The 11093-nt window shown below is 66.4% G+C and overlaps 1 protein-coding gene across 4 annotated transcripts in view; it reads right to left on the bottom strand.

Moving 5' to 3' along the window:
* Positions 1 to 4098: 4098 nt before the first annotated feature.
* Positions 4099 to 11093, bottom strand: part of MAEA (macrophage erythroblast attacher, E3 ubiquitin ligase) — a 30024-nt gene continuing 23029 nt past the window's right edge. For 3 of the 4 annotated variants that reach the window (XM_070067962.1, XM_070067961.1, XM_070067963.1), the window contains 4 exons: positions 7119 to 7227; positions 5264 to 5397; positions 4662 to 4857; positions 4099 to 4564 (listed from right to left, as the gene is read on the bottom strand). In XM_070067962.1, coding sequence (XP_069924063.1) covers positions 4469 to 4564; positions 4662 to 4857; positions 5264 to 5397; positions 7119 to 7227 — 535 coding nt within the window. In that variant the 3' untranslated portion in view covers positions 4099 to 4468. The remainder of the gene's footprint in view (positions 4565 to 4661; positions 4858 to 5263; positions 5398 to 7118; positions 7228 to 11093) is intronic. The other variant, XM_070067964.1, reaches the window with a different exon arrangement.

Raw genomic sequence — 11093 nt, 5'->3', positions numbered from 1 at the left:
GTGCCGCAGAGCTGTGTAGCCATTGGCTCCCCGCTTCCGACGTCGCGGGAGAGGCGGGCAGAGCGACGGCGTCAGCCCTCGCGGCGCGGCGCGACGGCGTTCGACGATGCCCCGCCCCTTCCGGCGCAGGCCCCGCCTGCTGTCTCGTGGCCCCGAGCTCGGCAACCAATGGCTTGTCTTGGCGGAGCAGCCCGAGGCCTGCGTGGTGACGCACACGCTTCCGGCGAGGGCGGGGCGGCAAGGAAGACGACGCGCGAGAAAAAGGAGGCGGGAGGGCGCAGCAAGCCCTTAAAGGGGACGCGCGCGCGCGCGGCTGCAGGGGCGGGGTCAGCTGCGCCCCCGAGGCCCGCCGGGAATCTGAGGCCCAGGTCTGGACGCCTTGCCGGGCGGCCGGGTGGCTCGCGGGCCGGGCCCGGGCTCTCCGCAAGCCGGCAGCACCGGGTGGGAACCTTCGGGCTGTCCCGGGGTCGTGGACGGGGCCCGCGCAGACTTGGGCCCTCGCCCCTGCCCCGAGCGCGGGGACCGCGCTGCTCCGTGCGCCCGCCCCAGGCACCGAGCGGACCCTCGGGAGCCCCGCGAAGCCGCGGCCCCGCAGCTCCCACTCGCTGGGCCGCGCTGGGCGGGGAGCGCGGGCGTCCGCGCGCCCTGTCCGTTTGCTCGGCACCGGGGAGGCCCCCTTGGGCAGACAGGCTTCCGGAAGACGCGCCCTGCGCACCTGCGTCCGCCCGGCCCGGGGGTCGGTGGCCGCGTCCGCTTCCCTGCCCTCGCTGGGCCCCAGGACAGGGGTCTTTGGCTGCGTGGTGCCGGGTGCTCGGTGGGATTCCAGGCGATCTGGACGCGGGACGAGCCCTGATGTCGACTGGAGGGTGAGCAGCGCGCGCAGGGGCTGCCTCCGCCGCCATCCGTGGGAAAGTGGAAGACGGCCCAGGTGCTTGGGCCCCTGCACCTGCGTGGGAGGCCAGGAGGAGGATCCTGGCTTCGGGTCAGCACAGCTCTGACCAGCTGTTGCGGCCGACTGGGGAGTGAACCAGCGGACGGAAGACCCCCCCTCCCCCCCGCCTCTCAAATAAGAATCTTTAAAAAAAATAGTAGTAAGAAAAACTGCAAAGATGAGCTGAAATGAGTTAAACAGAAAAAGACAGGGTATAAAAGCCTAAAGATGTTTCTTTGACACGATGAATAAAATTAAAAAGCCTCTAGCTAGACTGAAGAAAAAATAAGAACTAAATTACCAATATCAGTGCTACACGGGAGTCAGAGACCTCACACAGACCCACACGGAGACACATGGAGTCACGGATCCCACACGGGAGTCACAGGTCCCACACGGGAGTCACACAGACGCCACACGGGAGTCAGAGACTTCACACAGACCCACACGGAGACACACACGGGAGTCACACAGACGCCACAGGTCCCACTCAGGAGAAACATCCCCCACAGAGACACACAGACCCCACATGGAGACCCACACGGGAGTCACAGGTCCCACACAGACACACCGATCCCACACGGGAGTCACATGGAGTCACACAGGTCCCACACGGGAGTCACAGGTCCCACACGGGAGTCAGGGATCCCACACGGGAGTCACATGGGGTCCCACAGGTCCCACACGGGAGTCACGGGTCCCACACGGGAGTTACACAGATCCCACATGGGAGTCACGGATGCCACACGGGAGTTACATGGATCCCGCATGGAGTCCACAGGGCCCAGAGTCATCACTACAGTCCTACAGAAAAGTCATCAATACACAGCCTGTGGACATTAAAACATGGCTAACCTTATGCCAACAGACTCTACCACTTCAGTAAGTGGATCAATTCCTTAGGCATAGCAATCACTGAAGCAGGTGAAAGACGACAGACTGACGAGTTATTGGCATTAAAGAAACTCGGGTCGGAGCTGGAAGTCTTCCTCCAGAGGAAATTCCAGCCCCAGATTATTCCACCAATAAATTCTATCAGGCATTTTAGAAAAAATCATCAATTTTTACACCAACTTTTTCAGGAAATACAGGAGGAGGGAGGAATTTCCAACCCATTCTTGAGCTCCGAACACCTGATCCTAAAACCAGACTTAGAAGCACCGGCCAAGACCCCTCAGGAGTGCGGCTGCAAGGCGCCCAGAAGGCCAGCCAGTCCCCCCGGCACCGGGGAACGGCGCTTCCTCAGAAGCGGCCGGCCGGCTCAGAGTCAGCCGAGAGGGGGCAGTGTTCAGCCTTCCCAGAAGGTGCCCAGCCCCACCGCAGGGACCCTGGAGGCAGCCGGGTGCCGGGTCCTGGAGGCCTGGGCTGCACGCCTGGCTTCCAGCTGGGAGCTCTGCCCGCCCGTCCCACGCTAGACACCTGGGTTTCACTTCCAGTTCGGCACCCAGTCCCAGCTTCCTGTGTGCGCACTGCCTCAGGTGCTTGGGCCCCGGCACCCACGCGGGAGACCTGGAGGAGGCCCCTGGCTCCCGGCTTCCGCCTGGCTCAGCCGTCTGGGGAGGGAACCAGCAGAGGGAAGACCTCGCCCCTAACTGCTTTCAAAGTAAACAGCTCTTAAAACAGCCACACAAACCTGTCTTCTGAGGGCCCGGAAGCTAGCGTGGCTGTGGGACAGACGTTTCTCGGGAAACAAAGCACTGAACCACGTGTGCGTCAGGCCCAGCAGTTACGACAGAGTCCTGGTTCCTGCTGACCGGCTTCCAGCTGCCCGGCCAAGTCCAGGCTGTCGTGGGCAAAGCCAGCAGCGGGGGGAGTGCTTGCTCGTTCAGTCTCTGCCCCCAAATGATTAAAAATGCAACCACGAACCAGGGCAGAGCCTGAGCGAACCACGCGGCACGGCTGAGCAGGGCTGGCACCCAGAGGCCCAGCCACTCCCACAAACCCCGGCAGCGCGTGCAGGAGGGGCCTCCACCACGGGGGCCGGGACCATGCAGCTCCGAGCCCCACACTGCAGGGCCCAGAGGAGCCCAGAGGTCACAGCGGGGACCCCACGCACTGCCGGGCGGTGTCCACAGTCAAGTCCAACAGTCAGCAACACCACACAAAACACATGAAAATGACGTTCCAGTGACGTGGGCACAACCATGCTGGCTGGCTGCGCTCAGCCCCAAGCCACCCACAGGGACAGCGGCAGCCTGCAGACACGGCCACATGGTCACCCCACGGGGCCAGGAAGGTGCCCAGGCCCGCAGACGCGGCCACGCGGTCACCCCACGGGGCCGGGAGGGTGCCCAGGCCCATAGATGCAGACACGGTCACCCCACGGGGCCGGGAGGGTGCCCAGGCGAGCAGCGGATGGCACCCTTCTCACCGCAGCAGCCGTGCCAGGCAGGCAGGGGCTCTGCGAACACCTTCTGTGTCTGTGACCTGGGTGGCACCCCAGGTCTGCGGTGCCGGTTTCTGAGGGTGCAGATGCCACGTGGAAGCCGTGTGTGGCTTTCCCGAGGGACGGGTGGGCTGCGCTGTGTCCCGGGTGAAAACCCCCCCGCTCGGGCTCCCAGAGCAGGCAGTGCCGCACCAGTGCCCACCGCAGCTGCGGGGCCACTGCTGGCCCTGCACCGGCACATGGGGGGCCAGGACCAGGCCCTGCTGCCCAGAGCCCACCTCAGGGGCTGGCTGCGTGAGGTCCTGGGGCCGGCTGGACAGCCCATGTGGCCGCTGCCGCGTGCACCCCACGACGGAGCCCTTGCGGGAAGAGCGGGGCCGGGTGTACGGCCGGCAGGGGCGGCTCAGCTGGGCCTGGGCGGGGCTGGAGGACACAGCGCTCTCTGCCAGGGCCCCAGGGCAGAGCAGGGCCCTGGCTTCTTTGCTCCTGGCATAGCTGGTGTGGGGTGGTGACCACAGCTGCCACAAAGACAGGGCTGAGCAAGGGCAGCAGGCGGCCACGACGCTGGGTGCTGGGCACTGTGCGCGCGGGAGGGTGTGGGGGCCGAGGGACAGTGGCACACCCCGGGGCCCCTGCCCACACTGGAAACACCCCAGGGGCCCTGGCACCAGGGGTGGAGTGGCCCCCCATCTGGAGCCGCCTCAGAACCCGCCCTCCTGCCCCCAGGGGACGCCCACCTGACCCAGGCGCAAGAAGAGGCGGAGCCGCCGGGCCGCAGACGTGGAAATAGAAAACGTTTTATTGACAGGTGGACATTTACAGCGTATCGGCTAGTCGACGTCAGCATGCAAAAATAAGCGCTAGGTACAAAGCTCTACAGTGTTCGGGCCCGCGCCCGCGGCGGCGCGCGCTCAGCAGGAAGTAAGGCGGCGGCGGCGGCGGGCAGCCCCGGCAGGTCACGGCGCCCTGGCGGCACCGCCTGCTCCCCGCGCGCTCACAGCAGGGGAGGGAGCCGAGGGCGCCTCGCAGCGGCTCCTGCTCCCCGCGCCGGGCTGGGTCTCCGCAGGCGCCTGCCAGCGGCGCGGCCTCACCTCCCGCTCCCGGGGCGCCGCTGCTCACCGGTCTTTGGTCGGGGCGGGCGCGCGCGCCGCCTACATGATGTACACCTTCTCGGCCTGGGAGAAGTGGAACACCTCTTTGGTTCTGGGGCAAACCACCTTATCGTCTTGGCGGATCGAAAGCAGAGACTGGAAAACAAGGGCAGAGCGGTGAGGACGCACCTGCTCCGGCCACGCCGACCCCGGGGACCCCCGCCGGCCAACCCGCCCCGCCCGCCGCCCTCACGTTGTAGCCGTAGACGTAGCCGTTGGGGAGCATCATGGGCGGGTTGTTCTCGTTCATGACGTCGCCGGAGATCTTGCAGACCAGGCGGGAGTTGGCGCAGTGCGCCATGGGCAGGGGCTGCGCCAGCTTGTTCAGGGAGCGGCTGCACACGGGGCAGTCGGGGCTCCTGGAGCTGCCGTCCTCCTTGTAGCACTGTCTGCGTCTCGGTTAAGGAAGGGTCGAGGGGTGGCGGGGGCTGGACGACGCCCTGCGGCCCTGCCAGCCTCGGTCAGGCCACGCACAAGAGGCTGGGCGCGCCCCACCCAGACCCGCCCCTCTCAGGACAGGCGGGGCCAGCCGTGGGGGGGCAGCCAGGGGCGGATCCAGCTGTGGGGGTGGAGCCAGGAATGGCAGGGCGGGGCCAGGATTGCCCCAGGTGGGGGCCCTTCCTGTCAGAGCAGGCACTCCTGGGGCAGTGGCTTGCAGGCCGGGGTCTGGGTGGAGCTGGGGGGGGGGCGTGGCCACAGGTGGCGCTGCTCTCTGCGGGGGTTCCTGGGGTCTGCTGGAGAACTCTCCCCCGCCCACCCCCGCACCGCAGCACCAGGGACGACCCAGGAGGATACGGCGTCTTGATGGCAGAGAGGCCGGCCTGCAGGGTGAGGGTGAACACGGAGCTGTTCCCCAGCTGGTGCAGCCGGTAGTTGTCGTAGCGGAACTGCTGGGTCAGCATCCGCCACCGGGCCGGGTCCAGCAGGTCCTGGAAAGGCAGGCGGGGCGGGGCGGGGCGGGGCAGGCGTCAGCACAGACGTGGCCTTCGAGCCGGGGCCTCAGTCAACCGCAGGACCTGTGTGGACTTAACTTTCCGGATGTTCGCTCGTTCGTGAATTGCTTTAAATGCTCTGGAGTGTGGGGGCCCCGGCCCATGAGAAGAAAAGGAGTTGGTGGGGGAGGGGAGACAGAGGCAGAGATGGGGGAGAGGCGGAGAGACGCGGCGAGCGGTGAAGAGAGACGCGGGAGAGGCGGAGAGAGACGCGGGGCGAGAGGCGGGGAGACGCGGGGAGAGAGGGGGAGAGAGGCGGGGAGAGGCGAAGAGAGAGACGCAGGGAGAGGCGGGGAGAGGCGAGACGCGGGGAGAGAGGCGGGGAGAGGCGGAGAGAGACGCGGGGAGAGGCGAGACGCGGGGAGAGAGGCGGGGAGAGGCGGAGAGAGAGACGCGGGGAGAGGCGGAGAGAGAGACGCGGGGAGAGAGGCGGGGAGAGGCGGAGAGAGACGCGGGGAGAGGCGAGACGCGGGGAGAGAGGCGGGGAGAGGCGGAGAGAGAGAGGCGGGGAGAGGCGGAGAGAGAGACGCGGGGAGAGGCGGAGAGAGAGACGCGGGGAGAGGCGGAGAGAGAGACGTGGGGAGAGGCGGAGAGAGAGACGCGGGGAGAGGCGGAGAGAGCCGCGGCCGCAGGGAGGGTGTCATGGCCATGCTGGGTGAGCCTCGGCTGCTCTTGGTCCAGGGCAGACATCACACTCAGCCAACACGTCACGTGTGTCACAGCTCCTGGTCACTGCAACACTCAGCACTGAGGGGCGGCGCTGTGGCCTGGTGGGCGGAGCCTCCGCCTGCGGTGCAGGTACCCACGTGGGCACCGGTTCTAGCCCACTGAGGCAGGTCTGCTGGGGGCCCTGGTGTGGGCATCGCAGGGCAGGGTGGGTGTGGCAAACAAGGCTCAGAGCCAGGCCAGGAGGCTCTTGACCATGTCCTAGCCAGGGCGCCGGAATCGGCCCTGAGCACCTGCCTGCTGGTGCCATCGACTGGCGCCTTTGGGGCTGAAACAGCAGGAGCTGGGGAGGGAATTCTGCTCAGACCTCAGCAGCCCACTCCCCAGGCCCCGGTCTCCAGGTAGCTGCTGGGACCACCAGACGGGCCAGGAGGTCCTGCCAGGCGCCTGCCCCTCTGCCCCTCTGTCCTGCTCCTGCTGCCCAGGCCCAGGGTCCCCAGGGAACCTGCGCCCTGTGGCCTGGCCCTGGCCCATCCGTCACGTGTGCTGGCTGTGCTGGGGAGCAGGTGTGCTGCACCCACCTCCAGCCACGGCTCCGCCCACCGGGATCACCTTGCCTGCATTCCCAGCAGACCCCCCCCACCCTGAAGACCTGGGACAGGAGCGCGCCCCCAGCACCTGGGAGCCCTGCAGACTCTGAGGCGAGCACCTGGGCTGCAGGACACCCACCTCGCACACAGACTGGCCTCCCGCTCAGCTCAAACACCACAGGCCCCACACACCAGGAACCGGGGAGCCAGCCCTGGTCCCGGGAGGGGCAGAGCACTGGCCCTGGTCAGCCATGGCGCAGGCCCACAGCCCTGCCCAAGACCACACCTCAACCCACGAGCTCAGAGGGAGCAGAGAGCCGGCCAGCGGTTCTGCAGCAGAGGAGGTAGGAGGGGACAAGGCACGGCCCCAGGGCTGAGCCTTCTAGAACCTTCTGGGCTCACCTTGTACGGGGAGATGTGGGTGTCCGGCGGGAAGGCCAGCATGCCCATGGCCTGGCGCACCTCGTCCAGCTGGCTGCCCTCGGCCTGACTGAAGTGCTTCCTCGCGTGCCTGCACGACAGTTTTGCACACTGAGTTTGCCTCGCGCCTCTGAGGGTCAGAGCCCGGGCACGAGCCAGCCCCTCCCCCAGGGACGCCTGACGGGTAGGGGCCTGTGGCTCGGCAGGGCCCAGAGGCAGTACCAGGCGCCCCTCCTCAGGGGACCAGCCCAGCCCTGAGCCTTCCAGATGCCCAAGATACTAGCTGTCCCTGGCCACCCACCCCACCACCCAGGGCACAGAGGGCCACTCCCTCTCTCTATTTGAAAGGCAGGGTTAGAGAGGGAGAGGTCTTCCGGTTATTGGTTCACTCCCCAAACGGCCACAGGGGCCCGGGCTGGGCCACGCGCTGCTTTGCGAGGCAGGTCAGCGGGGTGCTGGGGCCTGGACTGGTGCTCCCGGGGAGCTGCCCACACCCCCAGGGCGGAGCAGCCTCCCTCGACCTGAGCCAGGGAGGAAAGCCGAGGCGGGGTCTTTCCCGAGCTACAGCCGCGGACACACAGAGAGGCCCTCGCTGGGCTGTGACCACACGCAGCTCCTGTGGGCCCTGCTCACCCGGCCCGCTCCTTGCACAGCGGGGATGCCTCTGGGCACTGGTGGCCGCTGTGCCTTGGGCTCTCCCAACAGCAGTGGCCCTCACAGATGCCTGCGCTCCGAGCCCCCACCCAGGGGCTGACGCCGGTCCCCCACGGAGGGGTCTGGTGCCGTGTGGAAGCAGACTGGTGTTGCCGAGGAGGCCTGGCCAAGGGCCACATGGCAGAAGCACCAAGGTGGGGCTGGGGCAGGGCAGCCAGCCGGGGAGGCCCCAGGCAAGGCCGGGCAGGCAGACATGGGCGCGAGGCAGGGAGAGGGCCCCCCCGCCCCGTTCTCTCCTCCAGGACCGCGTCGCCCACTCCGCTCCCCGCCGCAAACCCTTCCCCTCAGCGTGTGCAGAGCGGGGCGAGCAGGCGCGGTGACCCGGGACCCGACAGGGGCTGTGGTCGCACCTGTACCCCCCACGGCGTCCTGAGCTCCAGGAGGGCCCTTCTGCTCAGCCGGGACCCCGGCCCTGGGGAGTGAGACCCCACAGCACAGCCTGGGCCACTTTCCACCTTGCTAAAAATCCACTGCGCAGCTGTCTACACCACTTCCCCCAGCCACAAACCCAACCCCAGGGGAAAGACACACGGCAGAGGCGGCCTCTGGGCACTGACACAAGGCGCAGCCACGCCCCAGGCAGCCCTCAGACCTGGACCCACGTCACCCTCACACGCACACACGGTGACAACACAGACACACGTGTGTGCACACACACGGTGACAACACAGATGTGCACACAGTGATAACATGGACACACACACGCGCACACACAGTGACAACACACACGCACACACACAGTGACAACACGGACGCGCATGCGTGCACACACACGGTGACAACACGGACACACGTGTGCACACAAGTGATAACACAGACACGCGTGCGTGCACACACACGGTGACAACACAGACGTGCACACACACAGTGACAACACGGACACACATGCACATGCACACACACGGTGACAACAGACACATGGTGACAACACGGACACACGTGTGCACAGTGACAACACGGACGTGCATGTGTGCACACACACGGTGACAACACAGACACACACACGTGCACACAGTGACAACATGGAGGCGTGTGCGCACACACTCGGTGACAACACATGCACATACACGGTGACAACACGGACACACATGGTGACAACACAGACATGCACACGGTAACAACACACACACAGTGACAACATGGACACATGCGCGCACATGGTGACAACATGGACGCGTGTGTGTGCACATACACATGGTGACAAAACACGCACACACGGTGACAACATGGACACACACGCACACAGTGACAACACAGACACACAGTGACAACATGGACACACACGGTGACAATACAGATGCACACACACGATTACAACACGGACGCTCGCACGTGCGCACAGTGACAACACGGACGCGCGTGTGCGTGTGCACACGGTGACAACAGACGCACACACGGTGACAGCATGGACACATGTGTGCACACGGTGACAACACACATGCACACACACAATGACAACACGGACGCACACGCACGCACACACAGTGACAACAGACACACACACCCCAGGGACTCAGCACGTCGGCCATAGCAGGGCGTCTGGTGCACAGCACACCTAACTCGGCAAGCTCCAAGTTCACCCTGGTAGCTGCTCCTCTCACATCTGCACACTCAGCGCAGCCAGCCCCCACGGCCCCCAGGCCCCAGCGGACAGCGCCCCACACGCTGACCTGGCAAACACAGCTCTGTCTGGTACCGGGCACCCTGGCGCCTCTGCACACACCATCCTCTCAGCTCGACCCCACCTGCTCGTCCAGCCCTGCCCCACGCACCTCTCAGCAGCCAGCCTGGCCGCTGCTGTGGCACTGTGGGCTACACCGCCACCTGCACTGCAGGCAGCCCGTATGGGTGCCAGCGTTGAGCCCCGGCTGCTCCAGCTCCCTGCTGTGGCCTGGGGAAGCAGCAAAGATGCCCAAGTCCTTGGGCCCCTGCACCCGTGTGGGAGACCCCGAAGAGGCTCCTGGCTTCGGATCAGCCCTGCTCTGGCCACTGAGGCCATTTGGGGCGTGAACCAGCAGATGAACACCTCTCTAACTCTGCCTCTCAAATAAAAAAACCAGCCTGCCGTCCGCCCACACTCCTGCTGTGCCTGAGCCCGGCATACCACCTTGCCAACCAGGGTCTGGAGGCGGCCCCACGGCATCTCCCACCCTCACTCTGACCTTGGCCCCTCCAGAGGCCCAGCACGAGACCCCCAATGGACAAGACCCCCGGGCCGCCTCTGTGACTTGAGTTTGCCTCCCATGGCACAGAAAGCCCACTTTCGCCCTGTGCCTGCGCCACTCCAGCCCACACCTGTCCACGGGGACACCCCCACACACAGCTCCTCAGCTGACCACAGACACCTGGGTGCCCCCGCACCTGCCGCAGGGCCCGCAGGGCACAGCATGATGGCGTCACAGGTGCTGGGGCACAACGCCTGCCCCACCTGGGCTGCGGCTTCACAGCTCACGGCCCCAGAGGCCGAGGCTGTCCCTGGTGGGAGCAGGGGTCCCCCACAGGAGGCTCCGGGCTCTGCCTCGCCCCGGCTCCCAGAGGGCGGGGGAGGAGTCACATAGGATGGGCAGCCATGGGCATTGGGCCTCTGTGCGGCCCTGCTCTGTCTGGATAGCCAAGGCCTCCCAGGGCCCGAGGCTCCCTCTGGAGGGCAGACGCAGAGCCCAAGTGTGGGAGGGTCCAGAGAGGTCAAGGCACGAGTCCTGCCCCTGCAGCCACAGGAGGTGCCGCTGACAAGACCCTGCCACCCCACGCTGGACAGGGGGCACCACTGCTGAGGCCCCGCCCACCCCACGCCTGATAGGCACCACCACTGCTGAGGCCCTGCCCACCCCACACCTGACAGGGGGCACCACTGCTGAGACCCCACCCATGCCACACCTAACAGGGGCACCACTGAGACCCCACCCATGCCACACCTGACAGGGGGCACCACTGCTGAGACCCCCACCCATGCCACACCTGACAGGGGGCACCACTGAGACCCCGCCCACCCCACACCTGATAGGCACCACCACTGAGGCCCCACCTACCCCACACCTGACAGGGGGCACCACTGCTGAGGCCCGCCCACCCCACGCCTGACAGGCGGCACCACTGAGACCCCGCCCACCCCACGCCTGACAGGCGGCACCACTGAGACCCCGCCCACCCCACGCCTGACAGGGGGCACCACTGAGACCCCGCCCACCCCACGCCTGACAGGGGGCACCACTGAGACCCCGCCCACCCCACGCCTGACAGGGG

Source organism: Oryctolagus cuniculus, chromosome 2 (genome assembly GCF_964237555.1).
Source record: "Oryctolagus cuniculus chromosome 2, mOryCun1.1, whole genome shotgun sequence".
Taxonomy (NCBI): domain Eukaryota; kingdom Metazoa; phylum Chordata; class Mammalia; order Lagomorpha; family Leporidae; genus Oryctolagus; species Oryctolagus cuniculus.
The sequence above is the reverse complement of the archived record's forward strand: the minus strand, read 5'-3'. Positions and strand labels throughout refer to the sequence as shown.